Source organism: Solanum pennellii, chromosome 2 (assembly GCF_001406875.1).
Source record: "Solanum pennellii chromosome 2, SPENNV200".
Classification (NCBI taxonomy): domain Eukaryota; kingdom Viridiplantae; phylum Streptophyta; class Magnoliopsida; order Solanales; family Solanaceae; genus Solanum; species Solanum pennellii.
Window position 1 is genome coordinate 55,002,221 of NC_028638.1, and position 22,197 is coordinate 55,024,417.

The window sequence follows — 22,197 nt, forward strand, 5'->3', positions numbered from 1 at the left end:
GCCGACTTACTTCTCATTATCCCCAAAGTTTTATTTATACACATTTATTAACTATCAGAAAAGTAATTACTTGATAACTAACTCATTAACAAACTTATTAATAAACTAACTACATCAGCTAATTACATACAATATTCATTTCAATCATGATGGTTATCTCATGTTGTTGTTGAACATTTAAATATACTTTCACCGTTTCTCTTTTGGGAAATCTATCGAATAATTTCAATCAATTTCCTTTTTTTCCTCATTATCTCTTTTGAGAATATACTAATTCAATTTCCTTTTTTACCCATTTCTTTTAAAGAAATCTATTTCATTTTGGGATTAGTTTGAATTGACTAGCAGTTAGATATGTTTCCATAAATAACTATCCAATATTTAGCTTGAAATTCATTCATTTTGTCAAAACATTTTAATGATATAATAATCGAGTCACATGCAGCAATGTAACTAATTCAAATATTGTTACTCCTTGATAAGGCAAATATAGAAATAATGGTACAATAAAATCTCATTAAATTGATATTTGGTAAGCTAATAATTCATCCAATTTGGGTTTGAGCCAATGGAAAAAAATCACTCATTTCAATAAAGTAATAAGATATTTCATATTTTCAAAAGACCCTTATAGAATATATTGTTTTTGTAATCCTCATATATTTCGTAATAGTATAATATTCTACTTAGAAATAACCTTTTTTAGTAACTTTTGTGTTGTGATATTTAAATTTAATTGAAATTTAATTTTATACATTCAAAATACCTTACTCAAACACATTCTTAAAAAATAATCGAAACGTGGATTTTTATATCAGTGCAAGTACATTCATATATAAGTTAATTTGAACAGATAAAAATACTTATATATTGTTATCTTATGTGTTTCGTTCACATATCTTCAATAATGTTTTTCGCAAATTTCAGTAAAAATAGTGAGGTAATTAAATAACATTTGTAATTAGCAACAAAATTAAGAGTCAATTTGGATTGACTTTAAAAATAGCTTTTAAATAAAAAATAAAAAATCAAAGTTAAATAATTTTTTATAAGTTAAAAAATAAAAATTAGGACAAATTTATTTTAAATTTTAACTTATTTTAAGTTAATTTTAATTTTGTCAAACGCTTTTCAATTTATTTTAAGTCATTTTTTTACTTTTTTTTAATATATGTCGAACACTTCCAGAAGTCAATAACTAAAAATTTGACCAACTTATAAGCCAATCCAAAACACACTCTAAATTTATCGTTTATCAGGATGAATCACTTTTGAAACTTTTATATTTTTGCGTCAAAGTCAATAGTTTTCACCATTCAGCTATTTTTTCTTGGTACAGACACATTCCAGGTTGGGTGAATTCACATAGATATTTATTTAAGTGCTACTTTAACAATCATAGTTGGTACACCTACTAACAATGATGTGAGCAAATTAAAAGAGAAGTCCATGGAGAGTTATTGATGGTGCTTCTGGCCAAAACACGAATTTATATATTATTTTTTTTGACGTATCAGGGATGGATACAATTTTCCTCTATACATTCTTGAAGATTGTGAATCAAATATATACAAAACATACATAAGAAGTCCACAAAAGTAAAAGAGACCTCGCTCCTATATATGTCGTCATCTAGTTGGCACCGAGCATACAGTCATATATAAAATTGAACTTCTTTTAAAATCCGTAACTCCAAGATATCTGATCCATTTCTGAAAACAGATGTCATGACTATGACATGGTATCCTTATCATTATTAGTCACTGGAAGAGTAATAGCAATTGGTTGCCACTCAGAGTGAGTTTTGATCCAACCCTTCAGAGTGATAATCATATTCAGGATTTGAAGTACTTCACCCAGTGTAAGATTTTTGAGACATGCATTTCTAAGAGTTGAAGCGGCTTCATACCTGGAAGACAGACAAAAGATGAGAAAAAAACTCTGAGATTCATTAAAAACCATGCAGCTAGCATAAATTGTTTACCTGCATTCAGATGCTGCTATCGCTGAATGTCCAACAGTTGAACAAAGAAATTTCTCAATCGCATTCCAAATTGCATCCTTATACTGGTTAGGATTGCCACCAAGTGGATTCACACATTTCCAAATCCTTGCGGGTTTACCAACATATAGCTCAAAATTAACTAGTCCTAACTTTAATATCATTAGTTGCTCTAGTGCAATACTTAAGGCTACTGTAACATCAGTATGACAATATTCAGGTTTACTATAACGCATACCATAACCAAGGTTTTCTTTGGTAGGCACAATGTTTTCGAGCCTCAAAGTGTTCAACGAATTAAATATGACCCTTATAAGACTTTGAATGTATTCAGGCAGCTGGAGATACAAATCTAAATTATCACAGACAGATTTAGAAACACCCGATGAGGGTAAAAGGAAGGAAAACTCAGGACGTAAATCATCGTTGTTTATAGAACCACACCTACTTGGTTCTTTAACTTTAGTTGGCTTACCTGACATGCTGGTCATAGTCAGTTGATTTGCGTTCTTAGGTATGCAAATAGTTAATAGTTCTATTTCATTTTGGGATTAGTTTGAATTTACTGGCAGTTAGATACGTTTCCACAAATAACTATCCAATGTTTAGCTTCAAATTAATATATTTTGTCAAAACAGTTTGACTATATAATCATCAAGTCACATGCAACCTAACTAATTCAAATATGGTTAACCCTTGATAAGGCAAATATAGAAATAATGGTTCAATAAAATCTCATTAAATTAGTTGAAGTCTATTTCTAACTTTTTTTAATTACATAAAAAAGTTTTGGTGTTGTCACAACTTCAAATCTATATGAGTGCATATGAAATGATTTCTTTTGTACTCATATAATACTTTTTACTTATTTTATATGACATTATTTATCATTTTTTGATAACTTTTAAACGAAAAGTCTTTTTTAGACATGGTTACAAAAATTTCCTATATATGTTGAGTATATTCTCTCATCATCATACATTCAATATCTTTAGTAAAAATAATATGAATAATAATTTATTATTAAGAGATTGAATTCTTGAATTTATTTTCCAATGAATCATTTAACCAAAAAGTATATAGACAATAAATTATTTACATATATTGTGCTTTATGTATGATGAATTTATTTTTTTATATAAATTCAATAAATATAATACACAAGTTAACATAAAAAAATACTTAATATACTGTTATCTGATGTGTTTCATTCTTATGTCTTCGATAATGTTTTTCACAAACATCAGTAAAAATAGTGAGGTAACTAAATAACATTTGTAATTAGCAACAAAATTAAGAGTCAACTTGGATTTACTTAAAATATAGTTTTTGAATTAAAAATAAAAAGTTAAACTTAAATAATTTTCAAGTCAAAAAATAGAAAGTAAGAAAGATCAACCTTTATTTCTAAAGTTATTTTACACTTACTTTAAGTTAATTATAATTTTTTCAAACACCCTCTTATTTTCTTGTTTATCGATATGAATCACTTCTAAAACTGCATATCCTCTAGCTCTTTTTTTTTGAAAGGTATTTTGTTAATATTAATGATCTCTAAATTAGCTAAAAAGCTACTCTATCCGTTTAAAAAAGAATGACCTTCTTTCTTTTTTAGTCTGTTTCAAAAGAATAACCTCTTTCTTTTTTTTGGTAACAACTTTCTACGTGGAATGTTTAAGGCCACAAGATTAAAATACAATTTTGTACATTTGACATAACTTTAATTTAGGACCACATGGTCAAAAAATTTTTTTATTTTCTTAAACTTCATGCCAAGTCAAATTAAACATTTTTTTGTGAAACGGAGGAAGTATATATATTAAAGGTACTGTCAACTGTATATTGATAATATGAGTTATTAGCTAATGTTAGTTAGTTAAGTAGTTAGTGAAGAATCATTCCAAAATAAGTTAAAAGAGTCCGTTAACTAATTGTGTGTATACAACACATCATTCAATACACGAAATATAGAAACGAGATATCCTCTCGCACACTTCTAGTCGTCTCTATGTATTAGTGGAGTGTCTCACGTTGATGGTTAATGAGATGAGAGGCTTGAGTAATTTTCTCCCTTTGACCTAGCTTTTGGAGTCTGAGTTAGGGCCAAGATCTAATTTCACATTTGAACTATCAGACTTCGCGAACAAAAGATGTGGTGCAACTGTTGGTGAGCGTGGGCAACAGCTGCTACTTTTTTCTTCAATTTTACTATTGTGCTTCTCTGAACTGTCAGACTTTGCCAAAAAAGATGCGGTACAAACAGCACCGGTGCAACATCCGGGCGCGTGGGCAATTGCTGCTACAAGCTTCTTCAACTATAGCTGGCGAACTTGACATGCTGGTCATAGTCAGTTGATTCGAGTTCTTAGGTACGTAAATAGTTTTAGTATCAAAATAACGTCCAGGATTATATAAATTTTTGGCTTTGGAAGCATTAGCATTGGGATTGGTATAAGCAGGTTGGTTTGCTGATGTAGGTTTAGAAATTGGAATCGGTATATAATATTGGCGTAATGTGTTGGTATTACGAGAAGCAAGTTCTCGTGTAGATTTTCCAGCAGCAAGGGTTGTCCATTGCCAGACATTCGTTGCAGCAGCAGCAAGAGCAGGAGAAGCATTATTTAAAGGTTGTGCTACAAGAATGTTATATCTCCTCATTCGTAACTGATGAAAGGCATACGATAAGTCTGTCCTTCCTGAAATGAGCAAATAATTGGTCCTAACTTTAATATTAAGAGTGGTTATTGTCGACTCTGGGTCAATAAGAGTTGAAAGGGCACTTGCAAGAAACAGTATATATGGAGGCACTTGCATGAGACTCCATTAATTATGTGGGATTGTAATTGGTAATCATAACCAAACACTCTACTTCTTGTGATGAATTCTATAAATAGTAATTAAAATATTACCAAACATGGTACTAATATGATAGATTGTAATACATGAATGATTCACTTCTTACCCAACTATCAAACTCTCCTAAGTGTTAATGTATTAACGATCCAATCCGTTATGAACTAATTTGTCTCTTTTTAAATTTTAATCCGAGACAGAAGATCCAACTTTAAAAAACATAAAAGCAAATTGAACTCAAGATTTTTGCCGTCTAAATCAACGTATTTTATCTAACAACAACTTTAACAATCATATAAAGTTAGTACACCTACTAACTATAATGTGAGCAAATTAAAAGAGAAGTCCACAGAGAGTTGATCGTGTTTCTGGCCAAAAGACGAATTTATATATTTTTTTTTTGGCGTATCAAATACAATTTTCCTCTATACAAGATTGTGAATCAATTATATACAAAAGAAGTCCACAAAAATAAAAGAGATCTCGCTCCTATATATGTCGTCATCAAGTTGGCACTGAGCATACAGTCATATATGAAATTGAACTTCTTTTAAAATCTGTAACTCCAAGATATTTGATCCATTTCAGAAAATAGATGTCATGACTCACTACAATAAAAATAACTTTTAGCGGCATTAAATATTGACATTAGTAAAGAATGCTAAAATCGGTACCGGCATTAGTTACGTGTCATTAGAATCAATGTCGCTAAAAGCTTTAGGAATAAGGGACATATACAAAGAAAACTAATTGCCGCTAAAAATACATATTTAGCGGCATTTGAGAATTAATTGCCGCTAATGATCATTTTATTAGGCTGTATTTGAGAATTAATTGCCGCTAATGATCATTTTTGATGTAGTAACCATGACATGGTACCTGATCTGGTATCCTTATCATTATTAGTTGCTGGAAGAGTGATAGTAATTGGTTGCCACTCAGAGTGAGTTTTGATCCAACCCTTTAGAGTGATAATCATATTTAGGATATGAAGTACTTCACCCAATGTAAGATTTTTGAGACATGCATTTCTAAGAATCAAAGCGGCTTCATACCTGGAAGACAGACAGATGAAGATGAGAAAGAACTCTGAGAATCATCAAAAACCATGCAGCTAGCATAAATTGTTTACCTGCATTCAGATGCTGCTATCGCTAAATGTCCAACAGTTGAACAAAGAAATTTCTCAATCGCATTCCAAATTGCATCCCTATACTGGTTAGGATTGCCACCAAGTGGATTCACACATTTCCAAATCCTTGCAGTCTTACCAACATATAGCTCAAAATTAACTAGTCCTAACTTTAATATCACTTGTTGCTCTAGTGCAGTATTTAAGGCTACTGTAACATCAGTATGACGATATTCAGGTTTATTATAACGTATACAGTAACCAACGTTTTCTTTGGTGGGCAAAATCTTCTCGAGCCTCAAAGTGTTCAACGAATTAACTATGACCTGTATAAGACTTTGAATGTGTTCAGGCAGCTGGAGATCCAAATCTAAATTACCACAGACAGATTTAGAAACACCCGATGAGGGTGGAAGGAAGGAAAAGTCAGGACGTACATCACCCTTGTTCATAGAAACACATAAATCACCCCTACCTGCAAGAAAATTACCACCATTAGTTACCTCAAGAAACTATCTGGCTTATTAAACTTCTGTTTCGGTGACAATTTCTCTATTTTTTCAATAAAAATTAGGAGTACTATAATACAAGTTTATGGGGCTATTTGATAAATTACACATGCCAGCTTTCGGATTATGTACAAATGGCGTAAAAAAAAATCAGCAGAACCTTCAGGTCGTTGAAGCGGGGGTTGCATATTGTCCTGGCAAGAGTTCAATTTCACAAAGTTAACTGGAACAAGAGGAGGCTGGGACTGAGTACGCTGAACAGACTCATTTTCTATGAATTTACTGTTGTGGTTCTCTGAACAATCAGACTTTGTGAAAAAACGGTTTTGTACAAACTGCACTGGTGCAACAGCTGGTGCGCGTAGTTGATTCGAGTTCTTAGGTACATAAATAGCTTTAGTTTTTTCATCAGAATAGCATCCAGGATTAGATAAACTTTGGGCCCTGGAAGCATTAGCATTGGTGTTGTTATTGGCATGGGCATTGGGAAAATCAGGTTGGTTTGCTGATATAGGTTTAGAAATTGGAGTCGGTATATAATTTTGACGATATGTGTTGTTATGAAAAGCAAATCCTTGTGGAGATCCTCCAGCAGCAAGGCTTGTCCATTGCCACACATTTGTGGCAGCAATAGCAAGAGCAGGAGAAGCATACACAGGTTGTGCTAGAAGAATATTATATTTCCTCATCCGCAACTGATGAATGGCATTGGAGAAATCTCCATCTCCTGAAATGAGCAAATAATTGGCAGGTGCAGGATTGTCCACTGCCCAAAATATCATATCCGCCAATATTCTCTTATCACTCGCATCCTTAGTCACTGTAATTCATCAAACAAAATTAAGTTATATAAATCCTACATACCACTCAATTTAAAAGACTGATTGTTACTATACCGGCTGGGACATGATTGAGACGGATTCCAGTAGTAGAGAGGGCTCGTTGAACGGACCAAGGGATGACATTAGTGTCACCATAGGCGGAAATGGTGACTGGTCCGTGATAGTTCATATTCATTAATGCCTTGTTTATATTCTGAGCGATTGCATGAGCGTCACATCCCCTGGGCACCTGACAATTTTCTATATCCCACCACACAGATGTTTTTGCTGCCGCGTACTGCGTTTCTGCTGCTGTTCTGCAGGGAAAACCAGGCTTCAATCCGTCTCCAGCCATCGCTCTTGACACTTGCACAGGCTGAATTTGAACTGCTCCCGCTATCACTTTTTTGGATTGTGCGCTTTCCGTCTTTTTGAAAAAAATTAGAGGGAAAAACAACAACTAAAGATCAAAAACTGGAGAGTAGGTTATGAATCAAACGATAATCTTATTGTTAGTAGCTAAAGATGATGGTTATCTCATGTTGTTGTTGAACATTTAAATATACTTTCACCATTTCTCTTTTGGGAAATCTATTAAATAATTTCAATCAATTTCCCTTTTTTTCCCATTTCTCTTTCGAAAATATACTAATTCAATTTCCTTTTTTTCCCATTTCTTTTTAAGAAATCTTAGTATTTCTATTTCATTTCCGGATAAGTTTGAATTGACTAGCAATTTGATACGTTTTCACAAATAACTATCCAATATTTAGCTTAAATGAATATATTTTGTCAAAACAGTTTAACTATATAATGATCAAAGTCATATGCAACGTAACAAATTCAAATATTGCTAACCCTTGATAAGGCAAATATAGAAATAATGGTACAATGAAATCTCATTAAATTAGATGAAGTCTATTTCTAACTTTTTTTAATTGCATCAAAAAATTTCGGTGTTGCCACAACTCCAAATCTTTATGAATGCATATGAAATGATTTCTTTTGTACTCACATAATGCTTTTTACTTATTTGATATGATATTATTAATCAATTTTTGATAACTTTGAGATGAGAAGTCCTTTTTAGATATGGTTTCAAAAATTTCCTATATAAATTACTTATATATATATATATATATATATATATATAATTTATTCTCTTATCATCATACATTCAATGTCTTTAATACAGATAATATGAATAATATTTTATTATTAAGAAATAATGAACATTATACCTAATGAATTTATTTTTATATTGAACCATTGAATTCTTAGCTTGACTTTATTTTCCAATGAATCATTTAAAAAAAAAGTATATAGCACAATAAATTATTTACATTTATTTATTTTATATAAATTCAATAAATATGATACACAATTTAACAAAATACAATGATTTGATATACTCATTGCACTTTATGATAATGTATTTAATTTTTATGTGATTCAATAAATATGATAAATAAATTAGTTAGATATAATAATTTTATTGTAACCAAAATTGTCCTTCATTGAATCTCAACGCAATCTTTAAATTAATAAATATTAATTATCGATTAAATAATGTCTCTACAAAATAATAATATTTAGTTGTCTCACTTATATTAATTTAGTAACGTTTTACAGAATTATGAAGACAATTGAACGGATGATCAATTTGAGAATATAATTTTTTTTATCAACTTGCTCAAAACATTTGATGAATAGTGAATAATTAACAAAAAAAAAAACATATGTTGAATCATATGTAATCAGGAAAAAGAATGTCGATAATTTTTTTTCATAATCCTCATTTTTTTCGTAATAATATAATCTTTTACTTAGAGCCCAAATGGGATTAAATAAAGTAGCTTTTAAAAAGTACTGTTGAAAGTATTGAAATTTATTTTTAAAATAAGTAATTATGTGTTTGGATAAAAGTGCTGAAGTTAAAAAAAAGTTGTTGATGTGTTTGGGAAATAAGTGTTGGTAAACATTTTTTTTAATTAAAATGTCTGAAATACCCTTAAAAGTTGTTAACATGATAAAAGTTTACTAATCTAAGATTTTTATACTTAAAAAAATGAAATAAAATTAATTTATGTTTTTCATTCATAAGTAATTATATTTTGTTATCATTCACATATTTCTTTATTATCAGAAATTGTTTATAAATAATAATAATTATAATAATAATAATTATATATAATAATAAATAATAATGATAATCTAAAAATATGAAAAGAATAATAATAAATAAAATATTAATAATAATAATAATAATATGAAAATAATAATAATAATAATAATAATTAATAATAATAATATATAATCTATAATTATAATAATAAAGAATAATAATAATAAAATAATAAAATATTATTAATAATAATAATATTAATACATAATAATAATTAACAATATATAATAATAATAATAATATATAATAATAAGAAGAAGAAGAATAATAAAATAAAAAATAATAAAAAATAATTAAATATAAATAATAATAACAATAAATAAATAAATAATAATAATAATAATTATAATATAAAATATGAAAATAATAATATATAATAATAATAATATAAATTATAATAATAATAATAATAATAAAATAATAATATAAATAATAATAGTAATAATATAATAATAATATGTAATATTAATAATAATAAAGAATAACAAAATAAATAATAACAATAAAAATAATAAACTATTATTATTAATAATAATTATTATTATTATTATACTACTACTACTACTACTAATAATAATAAATAATAACAATAATAATAATAATAATAATAAGGGTAAAAACGTAATATACTCAGTCAACATAAAATGACTTTTAAGTTGAAAAAAAAAACACCCCTCACCTACCTTTTAGCTTTTGGCTTAAAATAAGTCAGTTTTGACTTAAAATGAGTTACTTTGATATTTGTCAAAAACTCTAATAAATCAAAAACTAACTTTTAAGTCAGTTTGACCAGCTTTTAAGCTCATGCAAACAGGCTCTTAGAAATGACTGTTTTAGTAACTTTCGTGCTGTGATATTTAAATTCAATTGAAAATCGATATATATACCTTTAATATACCTTACTCAAACACATTCTTAAAAGATAATCGAAATGTGGATTTTCATAATAGTGTAAGTACATTCATACAAGTTAATTTGAACAGAAAAAAAATACTTAATATACTGCTATTATCTTATGTCTTTCATTCATATCTTCGATAATGTTTTTTGTAGATTTCAGTAAAAATAGTGAAGTAATTAAATAACATTTGTATTAGCAATAAAACTAAGAGTCAATTTGGATTGATTTAAAAAGTAGTACCTCTATCTCATTTTATATAATAACATTTAATCGGACACGAATTTTTAAAAATAATGAAGACTTTGAAATATTTATCAAATTGTCCTTTAAAAATAGTTATATTAAAAAGTAGACTCACTCCTCTCTCCTCATAAATGTATTAGAGCATGTCTTTAAAATTAAGTCTTTAAAATTAAGTGAGACCAACAAGGGTAAAAGAAGAATGTATCTTTAAATACTTACCATATAAAGAAATGTGACATTGTTTTTGGCACTGACAAAAAGGAAATGATGTCACATAAAATGAGACTGGGGGAGTAGCTTTAGATTAAAAATAAAAAAATCAAACTTAAACAACTTTTAAGTCAAAAAATAAAAAGTAGGAAAGATGTACTTTTATTTTTTAACTTATTTTAAGTCATTTTTGACCTTTTGAAAAAAAATTATTTGTCAAACTCAAACACTTTCAGAAATCAAAAAATGGAAGTTTGGCTAACTTTTAAGTCAATTTAAATACCCTCTAAATCCCGCGTTTAACAAAATGAATCACTTTTGAAACTGCATATCATTTAAAGCCTTTTCTAAAAATGTATTTTGTTAATATTAAGGATTTTAAAACTAGCTAAAAGTTACTCTCTCTGTTCCTAATTACTTGTCCACTTTTCCTTTTTTAATTGTTTCTAATATTTGTCCATTTTGACGATCAAGAAAGGTCAAAATATTTTTTATCTATTATACCCTCAATTAATTACTTTGAAAAAATATAACTTCTTGAAAATATAAAGTTATTAATTCATCAATTTCATAATTAATAGGAATAAGTTGATAAACCACAATGTTAATGATTGTTTTCGTAATTAGTGTGTCAATTTAAAAGTGTATAACTAATTAGGGGGAGAGAGTATGTCTTAGAGGGTATTCTTGTAATTGAATATATGAATCAGTAGCTAAAATTAGTTAGTTAAGTAGTTAGTGAACAATTATTTCTAAAATAAGTTAAAGAGTCCGTCATTAAACTGTGTACATACACGAAATATAGAAATGAGATATTGTCTCTTACACTTCTAACCTTCTCTTTGTATTACTGGAGTGTCTTACATCGATGGTTAATGAGACAGGAGGCTCAAGTAATTCTCCTCCCTTTGAGTCAATCCCAAGACCTAAATTCACATTTGCACTATTAGACTTCGCCAACAAAAGATGTGGTGCAACCGCTGGTGAGTGTGGGCAAAAGCTGCTACTTGTTTCTTCAATTCTACTGATGTGCTTCTCTGAACTATCAGCCTTTGCGAAAAAAAGATGTGATACAAACAGCACCCGTGCAACATCTGGTGTGCGTGGGCAATTGCTGCTACTAGTTTCTTCAACTATGTTGGTCATAGTCAGTTGGTTCGAGTTCTGAGTAATGTAAATAGTTTTAGTATCAAAATAACGTCCAGGGTTATGTAAACTTTTGGCTGTGGAAGCATTAGCATTGGCATTGGTATAAGCAGGTTGGTTTGCTGATGTAGGTTTAGAAATTGAAATCGGTATATAATATTGACGTAATGTGTTGGTATTACGAAAAGCAAGTTCTCGTGTAGATTTTCCAGCACCAAGTGTATGGTTGTCTTTGCCAGACATTCGTTGCAAGAGAAGCATTATTAAAAGGTTGTGCTACAAGAATGTTATATCTCCTCATTCGTAACTGATGAAGGGCATACGAGAAGTCTGTGCTTCCTGAAATGAGCAAATAATTGGCAGGTGCCGGATTGTCCTCTGCCACACATCCTTTCACAAAAACAGAACTATTTTAGTAAGGTGTTTGATGACATAAAGCTCCCATAGGACATAAATAGGAGGAAATATTAAGCTGACCAATGGCATAACCTACAATATTAGAAGTGGTATATTGTCGACTCTGGGACAATAAGAGTTGAAAGTGCATTAAGCTTTCAATACACTGGCAACTTATATGGTTACAGCACCAGTTCTACCACTCACTAAGAAAATTGAGAAATTCGGAGAAAAAGCACAAAGGGAATTTTAAAAGAAATTCCATAAGTTGAATTTAATTTGTGAGACTTCCATCTCAGGCTTCTCCAGAAGACACAGGACAAAGAGAAAGGTGTGATCATAAGTAACCCCAACAAACAGTATGAAGGCACTTGCAAGAAACAGTACGAAGGCACTTGCATGAGACTCCATCAATTATGTGGGACTGTAATTGGTAATTATAACCAAACACTGTATTTTGTGTGATGAATCTTATGCATAGTAATTAAAATATTACCAAACATGGTACTGGTTATGATGATTTTAATACATGAATAATTCACTTCTTACCCAACTATCAAACACCCCTAAGTGTTCATGTATTTAAAATCCAATCTGTTATGAAACAATATGTTTCATTTTAACGTTTTTTATATCGGACTGAAGATCCAACTTTAAAAAACACGAAAGCAAATTGTACTCAATATTTTTGCGTCTAAATCAATAGTTTTCACCTTTCAACTATTCTTTCCTGGTATGACACATTTCAGGTTGGGAGAATTCGCATAGATATTTATCTGACAGCTACTTTAACAATCACAGTTGGTACACCAACTAACAATAATGTGAGCAAATTAAAAGAGAAGTCCGTGGACAGTTGATTGTGTTGCTGGCTAAAAGACGAATTTATATATTATTTTTTTGACGTAGCAGGGATGGATACAATTTTCCTCTATACATTCTTGAAGATTGTGAATCAAATCTATACAAAAAAAATACATAAGTCCACAAAAGTAAAAGAGATCTCACTCCTATATATATCGTCATCAAGTTGGCACTGAGCATACAGTCATATATGAAATTGAACTTCTTTTCATATCCGTAACTCCAAGATGTCGATCTGATCCATTTCAGAGAATATATGCCATGACTATGACATGGTATCCTTATCATTATTAGTCGTTGGAAGAGTGACAATAATTGGTTGCCACTCAGAGTGAGTTTTGATCCAACCCTTCAGAGTGATAATCATATTCAGGATTTGAAGTACTTCTCCCAATGTAAGATTTTTGAGGCATGCATTTCTAAGAATCAAAGCGGCTTCATACCTAGAAGACAGACAGATGAAGATGAGAAAAAAACTCTGAGAATCATCAAAAACCATGCAGCTAGCATAAATTGTTTACCTGCATTCAGATGCTGCTATTGCTGAATGTCCAACAGTTGAACAAAGAAATTCCTCAATCGCATTCCAAATTGCATCCTTATACTTGTTGCTCTAGTGCAGTATTTATGGCTACTGTAACATCAGTATGACGATATTCAGGTTTACTATAGCGTATACAGTAACCAAGGTTTTCTTTGGTAGGCAAAATCTTCTCGAGCCTCAAAGTGTTCAACGAATTAACTATGACCCGTATAAGACTTTGAATGTGTTCAGGCAGCTGGAGATCCAAATCTAAATTACCACAGACAGATTTAGAAACATTCGATGAGGGTGGAAGGAAGGAAAAGTCAGGAGGTACATCACCCTTGTTCATAGAAACACATAAATCACCCCTGCCCTGCAAGAAAATTACCACCATTAGTTACCTCAAGAAACTATCTGGCTTATTAAACTTCTGTTTCGGTGACAATACTTCCCTATTTTTTCAATAAAAATTAGGAGTGTAATACAAGTTTATGGGGCTATTTGATAAATTACACATGCCAGCTTTTGGATTATGTACAAATGACGTAAAAAAATCAGCAGAACCTTCAGGTCGTTGAAGCGGGGGTTGCACATTGCCCTGGCAATTAGAGTTCAATTTCACAAAGTTATCTGGAACAAGAGAAGGTTGGGATTGAGTATGCTGAGCAGACTCATTTTCTATGAATTTACTGTTGTGATTCTCTGAACTATCAGACTTTGTGAAAAAGAGGTGTTGTACATGTTGGGAATTAAACACACAACACACACAAATAATCTAGAGAAAAGAGAAACGGAACACAAACGGGACACACAAGAATTTAACGTGGTTCGGTTTCCCTACTCCACGACTGTAACAGGAGGATTTTATTTCACTTGTGCTGCTATAGAATTACAAATACAAGGATCATATTTATAGGAAAGCCAAATGGTTAACCTAGGGTTTCAGTAATGGGTCGGGCCGGCTCACAAGCCTCCACAAAGCCCAACAATCTCCCACTTGGAGGCTTGAAGAATTTCAACTGTCATCCACTTAGAACACTTGTATGTCTAGTAATCTTTTTCAACTCTCTCCTGCTACAGCGGCCTTCTCATCAGTCAACTGAAAGGCCCGTTGAAGCTCCCCGAAGCTTCAACACATCAGTCACGGCTGAAACTGCCCTTGACTCGTCCTCGGTCCCTACCGGCTCCCACTTGAGACACGAACTGCCGGATCCTAGAACTCCCTGAGAACAAACACTCTCCATACTCAGCAAGAAATTTTCTGGAGACGTATCAACAGCTGGAATACTGGTTCTCTTGACCCACTGTCTTCTAGGAGCCTTGGCTGAAGCACGGCCGGTGCTCCCACTGCCACAAACGCCTCTGACTGGTCTTCCTGAACCTTTCCTTGCTCGTTCATCCTGAATCTGACCTGTGGCTCTGGGTTTCTTTCTTGCAAAGACAACCTTCTTCTGCCCACGAGATTCTGTGAACCGGACTTTGTTTTTCTTCTGAACTGGGACGGTCACTCCCTCAGACGGTAATCCGACAATATACAACGATCCTCTTTTTGTTCCACGAGCCATGACAAGATTGCCCCTCACGACCTTCCACTGCCCATTTCCGAACTTCACATGATGTCCCTGTTCATCCAACTGCCTAACAGAAATCAAACTTTTCGTCAAGCTTGGAACAACTCTGACATCCTTCAAGGTCCAGAAACCGACTGGCGTCTTCAGCACCATGTCACCCATGCCCGTAACATCAAGAGCTCTATCGTCTGCAAGCCTTACCTTTCCAAAGTCTCCAATAACCAGATTCTGCAATGCTTCACTGCTGTGGGTAGCGTGAAAAGAAGCACCAGAATCCATGACCCAGGAATCCACATTGCTCTCCGCGCAACAGATAAACAAATCCTCGTTGACGCTGTCTTCTGCAATGTTGACTTGTTTGTCTTTCTGGCATTGATTCCTGAAATGCCCCACCTCCTTGCAGTTCCAACATGTTACACCTGAGCCATCCCGAGCCTTTGACTGACTCCTTCTTCGGTTCCTGCTCCCACTACCTCTGTTATTTCCTCTGCCTCTGACGACGTTTAGCATATCACCTGATGATTCTCCAGAACTCCTTCTTCTGACATCCTCGCCAAGAACGAGATCACGAATCTTCTCAAAGGTGAATCCATTAGGTCCCACTGAACTGGCAACTGCTGTAACCGTTCCGGACCAACTGTCAGGCAATGATGATAACAGTAGTAAAGCTTGAACTTCATCATCGAACTTAATGCCAACTGACAAAAGTCTGGCTAAGATCGAATTCAATGAGTTGATGTGCTCGGTAACTGAACTGCCTTCCTTCATCTTTGTGTTCACCAACTCTCTAATCAGAAAAATTTTGTTTGCTGCAGATGGCTTCTCGTACATGTTAGACAAGGCTTCCAAGATGCCTTTCGCTGTCTTCTCCTTAAGAATGTTGAACGCAACATTCTTGGTCAACGAGAGTCGGATAACTGACATAGCTTTCCGATCCAAAACTGCCCACTCTGCATCAGACAATTTTCCTTGCTTGTCACCCAACACTACGTCCAAATCTTTCTGAACCAGCAAATCTTCAATCTGCATCTTCCACCAACTGAAATCTGTACCATCGAACTTCTCAATTCGGAACTTCCCATCTTCTGCCATCTCAAAGGACTTCGGCAATTCCCTTAACGGCGTCTACAGACAGCGGGCGGCGATTTGGACGATGCTCACGATCTGGACGCTCGCGGCTGGATCTGAGGCTCCTCGACGCGGCGGCCAACGGAACGGCGCGACGGACAGCACACGGACGACGGCTGTTCGCACCCTGCGCGGTTCTCCTAGCCGGCTGCTGCTTGAGGTTACCCACACGGTAACGGCGGCTACTCCTCCCTGCACACAGTTCTTCACACAAGAACCCTAGGTGACAATTTCTCACAGTTTGTGTTACAATGTTGTTGAAACCTCGCTCTGATACCAATTGTTGGGAATTAAACACACAACACACACAAATAATCTAGAGAAAAGAGAAACGGAACACAAACGGGACACACAAGAATTTAACGTGGTTCGGTTTCCCTACTCCACGACTGTAACAGGAGGATTTTATTTCACTTGTGCTGCTATAGAATTACAAATACAAGGATCATATTTATAGGAAAGCCAAATGGTTAACCTAGGGTTTCAGTAATGGGTCGGGCCGGCTCACAAGCCTCCACAAAGCCCAACAGTACAAACTGCACTAGTGTACCTGCTACTAGTTTCTTCAACTAGAGCTGGTGTATTTGACATGCCGGTCATATTCAGTTGATTCGAGTTTTTAGGTACATAAATAGCTTTAGTTTTTTTATCAGAATAGCATCCAGGATTAGATAAACTTTGGGCCCTGGAAGCGTTAGCATTGGCATTGTAATTGGCATGGGCATTGGAAAAAGCAGGTTGGTTTGCTGATATAGGTTCAGAAATTGGAGTCGGTATATAATTTTGATGATATGTGTTGTTACGAAAAAAGCAAATCCTTTTGCACATCCTCCAGCAGCAAGGGTTATCCATTTCCACACATTTGTGGCAGCAGCAGCAAGTGCAGGAGAAGCATACACAGGTTGTGCTAGAAGAATATTATATATCCTCATCCGCAACTGATGAATGGCACTGGAGAAATCTCCATCTCCTGAAATGAGCAAATAATTGGCAGGTGCAGAGATTATCCATTGCCCAAAATATCATGTCCACCAATATTCTCTTATCACTCGCATCCTTAGTCACTGTAATTCATCGAACAAAATTAAGTTATATAAATCCTACACACCACTCAATTTAAAAGACTGATTGTTACTATATATACCAGCTGGGACGTGATTGAGACGGATTCCAGTAGTAGAGACGGCTCCTTGAACGGACCAAGGGATCACAATTTTCTATATCCCACCACACCGAAGTTTTTGCTGCCTCGTACTGCATTTCTGCTGCTGTTCTGCAGGGAAAACCAGGGTTCAATCCGTCTCCAGCCATCGCTCTTGACACTTGCACAGGCTGAATTTGAACTGCTCCCGCTATCACTTTTTTGGATTGCGCGTTTTCCATCTTTTTGAAAAAAACTACTAAAAATTAAAAACTGGAGAGTACGTAGGTTATGAATCAAACGATAATCTTATTGTTAGTAGCTAAAGATGATGGTTATCTCATGTTGTTGTTGAACATTTAAATATACTTTCACCATTTCTCTTTTGGGAAATCTATTAAATAATTTCAATCAATTTCCTTTCACCATTTCTCTTTTGAGAAATCTATTAAATAATTCCAATCAATTTCCTTTTTTCCCCATTTCTCTCTTTGAAATATACTAATTCAATTTCCTTTTTTCCCCATTTCCTTTTAAGGAATCTTAGTATTTCTATTTCATTTTGGGATTAATTTGAATTGACTAGCAATTAGATATGTTTCCAGAAATAACTATCCAATTCCAATGTTTACCTTAAAATTCTTTTATTTTGTAAAACCAATCACATGAAACATGACTAATTCAAGTATTGTTAATACATGATAAAGCAAATATTAGAAATAAGGAAATGGTACAATAAAACTTCACTAAACTAATATTTGGTAATTAATGATTTTTCTAGTATAATATTTTCCTCATGTACCAAATTTTCAGAAAACTCTTGTTTAAATATATGATCTCATTAATATTATAAATTAATAATTTTATAAAAATACAAATACATCTAAGACANTATATATATATATATATATTACAATGAATCATACACATATATCGTACTTTATGTATAATAAATTTATTTTGTATGTGAATTCAATATATCACAATTTAGGAAGATACTATCATGATTTTGATATATATACTCATTGTACTTTTTGCATATTTATTTTTTATTTGAATCCAATTAATATGATGCGTAAGATTCAATAATTTTAATATTATCAAAATTAACCTTCAAATCTCAAAGCACTCTTTTAATTAATAAGTACTGTATTATGAAAACAATTGAACGGATGATCAAATTGAGAATATAAATTATTTTTCTCAAGTTGTTCAAAACATTTGATGAAAACAGTGAAAACTAACTGTTTCGTAATAACATAATCTTTTACTTAGAAATGAATTTTTTTTAGTAGTTTCGTGTTGTGATGTTGGTCTTAGTCATTTGGTTTATATTCAATTTAAATTTAATTTTATACATTCAATACTCAAAACACATTCTTAAAAAATGATTGAAACGTGATCTTTATAACAGTGCAAGTACATTCACATAAGTTAATTTGAAATGATCATATTAGGAAGAAGGAAATGGTTTTCGATCCATACCTATATAATTTGAATAGAAAAAAAATGACTTAAAATACTGTTATCTCATTCAATAATGTTTTTCCCAAATTTCAATAAAAATAGTGAGGTATTTAAATAACATTTGTGAGTAGCAACAAAATTAAAAGTTCGTTTGGATTTACTTAAAAAGTATAGCTTTTAAGTAAAAGATAAAAAAAAATAGAGGAGACCTACTTTTGATTTTAAATTTATTTTAAGTTATTTTTAATCTTGTCAAATAATTTCCAACTTATTATAAATCTTTTCTTTTACTTATTTTTAAGTTATTTTTATATTCCCTCCATCCGAAATTATTTGTCATGTTGCTCTTATTGAAAGTCAATTTCACTAATTTTCAAAGGTAAATTAAATCACATTAATTTGATATTGTAAACAAAAAAAATAGATATTCTAGAACTATTTGAAAATTACTATAAATTACAATTTTTTGCATATTAATATGATAAAAAAAATACATCTTAAAATGTTAGTCAAAATTTTTATAGTTTGACTCTAATAAGTTGACCAACTTTTAAGTCAATTCAAACACCCTCTAAATCTCTCGCATATCTTTTAGCTCCATTTTTTAAAAGGTATTTTGTTAATATTAGTGATCTCAAAGCTAGCTAAAAGTTATGTCTTAGAGGGTAACTGTGTAATTGATAGTACTATGTTTCATTAGCTAAAATTAGTAAGTCGTGAAGAATTATTCCAAAGGTAAGTTTAAAGCGTCCGTTAACTAATTGTGTGTATACAAAACATCATTCAATACATGAAATTAGAAATGAGCTATTTCTTTACATTTCTAATCCTCTCTATATTACTGGGAGTAATTCTCCTCTCTTTGATCTATCTTTTCGAGTCTGATTTAGATTCAAGATCTAATTTCGCATTTATATTAGACTTTGAAAACAATAGATGTGGTGGAACCGTTGGTGAGGGTGAGCAACAGCTGCTACTTGTTAGTTGTGCTTCTCTGAAACCATCAGACTTTGCATAAAAAAGATGCGGTACAAACAGCACCCGTGCAACACCTGGTGCGCGTGGGCAATTACGTCTACTAGCTTCTTCAACTATAGCTGGCGTACTTGACATGCTGGTCGTACTCAGTTGATTCGATTTCTTAGGCACGTAAATAGTTTTAGCATCAGAATAATGTCCAGGATCATATAGACTTTGGGCTTTGGAAGCATTAGAATTGGCATTGGCATTAGAAGGTTGGTTTGCTGATGTAGGTTTAGAAATTGAAATCGGTATATAATATTGACGTGATGTGTTGGTATTACGAGAAGCAAGTTGTCGTGTAGATTTTCCAGCAGCAAGAGTAGTCCATTGCCAGACATTCGTTGCAACAGCAGCAAGAGCAGGAGAAGCATTATTAAAAGGTTGTGCTAGAAGAATGTTATATCTCCTCATTCGTAACTGATGAAGGACATACGAGAAGTCTGTGCTTCCTGAAATAAGCAAATAATTTGCAGGTACAGGATTGTCCACTGCCCAAAATAGCATATCCACTAAAATTTTCTTATCCCTTGCATCCTTAACCCCTGTAATTCATCAAACAAATAATTAAGCTAGTACGGCTCTCTATTAAATTTCTCACAACATTAATGGAAATGGATTAGCACGATCCTTATTAAACTTGATTCCTCTAATTAATTCGCCGAAAATGAAAAAAGTTTGTTACTATACCGGATGGGATGTGATTGAGAGCGATTCCAGTATTAGAGAGGGCACGTTGAATGAAGGAAGGAATGGCATTGCTGTCTCCGTAGGCGGAAATGGTGACTGGTCCATGATAGTTCATATCCATCAATGCCCTGTTTATATTCTGAGCGATTGTATGAGCGTCGCATCCCCTGGGTACCTGACAATTTTCTATATCCCACCACACAGACGTTTTCGCTACCGAGTACGGCGATCCCGCCACAGCTCCACCAGGAAAATTAGGTTTCAATCCTTCTCCGGCCATCCCACTTGGAACTTGTTCAGCCTGATTTTGAACTGCTCCCACTATCACTTTTTTGTTCTGTGTGAATCTTAATAGCTTAATTGATTCAGTTATATCTGCTTTTATATTGTTTTCAAACATTTAAATCTTATTCCATATATTTTCTTTGAGAAATCTATTAAATAAATTTCCTTTTTTCCCTATTTCTCTTTGGGAAATATATTAATAAATTTTCATTTTCCCCCATTTCTCGAGTTAATACCTCAGATGGTCACTCAACTTTGCACTATTCTCTCAGAAAGTCACTCAACTTTCAATTTTCCCTCAAAAGTCACTCAACTATGCAATCTTCTTTCAGAAAGTCACTCAACTTTCAATTTTCCCTCAAAAGTCACTCAATTATCCACTCTTTCCTCAGAAAGTCACTCAACTATCCACTCTTTCCTCAGAAAGTCACTCAATCTATTAAATTATTTTTAATTAAAATTTATTGATATTAATTATTTATATAACAAACCAAAAATTTTAAAAAATAAATTAAATCATTTAGTGATCCACCCACCTAACCCGACCCATTAAAAAATATGATATGACCCATTTTATTTTATCTTTAATCCTAGACCAGTTACCAAAAAACTGAAGCTCTAAAATGTTAGTAAGTCCTTTTTACCCGCAAATTACCCGGCGAAAGCAGAAACATAATTGGACTCAAAACCTAAGGAACTTCAAAAGGGTAAGTGGAGGGGAGAAAAAAAAGAAGAAAAAGAGAAAAAGAACGAGGAAAAAGAAAACAAAGAAAGGAGTAAACAAAAGAGTGCTTTCAATCTTAACATTGATGTTAACGGATGACGTTCTACAGTTCTGAAAGTTTGAGATGCAACAAGTATCCTTGACAGAAGATAAAGGGGACTATCTTTAAATTTGGGGAAAATGCTATATTACTAAAGGCAAGAGGGGAACAACAACAACATACCCAGCGAATTCACGCAAGTGGAAAGATTAGAGGGGAACCTATCCTCTATATTTTTTGAGTGAACAACAACTACTGCATTAGTATTATATTTTTTAAAAGTTAAAACCTCTATTTTAATATGCCGAGCATGACTCTCCATTTAGTAACTTCAATAACGATG

General features: G+C 32.5%; 3 protein-coding genes and 2 pseudogenes across 3 annotated transcripts; all 5 read right to left on the bottom strand.

The window, feature by feature from the left end:
- Window positions 1-1,731: 1,731 nt before the first annotated feature.
- LOC107010177 lies at window positions 1,732-2,493 on the bottom strand. The gene is made up of 2 exons (XM_015209418.1): window positions 1,985-2,493; window positions 1,732-1,909 (listed from the first exon to the last, which is right to left on the bottom strand). Exons 1-2 carry the CDS (start codon window positions 2,491-2,493, stop codon window positions 1,732-1,734), a joined length of 687 nt encoding a protein of 228 aa, XP_015064904.1.
- Window positions 2,494-4,080: 1,587 nt separating this feature from the next.
- LOC114076017 lies at window positions 4,081-4,816 on the bottom strand (annotated as a pseudogene).
- An 886-nt stretch (window positions 4,817-5,702) lies between these two features.
- LOC107010179 lies at window positions 5,703-7,672 on the bottom strand. Its single transcript, XM_027914226.1, has 4 exons — window positions 7,393-7,672; window positions 6,657-7,316; window positions 5,988-6,462; window positions 5,703-5,910 (listed from the first exon to the last, which is right to left on the bottom strand). The coding sequence occupies exons 1-4, from the start codon at window positions 7,670-7,672 to the stop codon at window positions 5,703-5,705; spliced, it is 1,623 nt and encodes a 540-aa protein (XP_027770027.1).
- A 4,006-nt stretch (window positions 7,673-11,678) lies between these two features.
- On the bottom strand, window positions 11,679-12,901 carry LOC114076018 (annotated as a pseudogene).
- Window positions 12,902-13,527: 626 nt separating this feature from the next.
- LOC107010180 (meiosis regulator and mRNA stability factor 1-like) lies at window positions 13,528-21,273 on the bottom strand. The gene is given in 7 exon segments (XM_015209420.2): window positions 13,528-13,705; window positions 13,784-13,867; window positions 13,869-14,161; window positions 14,348-14,563; window positions 17,025-17,233; window positions 20,202-20,660; window positions 20,806-21,273. Coding segments are annotated over 7 exon segments (1,839 nt in total). The 5' UTR covers window positions 21,206-21,273.
- Window positions 21,274-22,197: the final 924 nt, after the last annotated feature.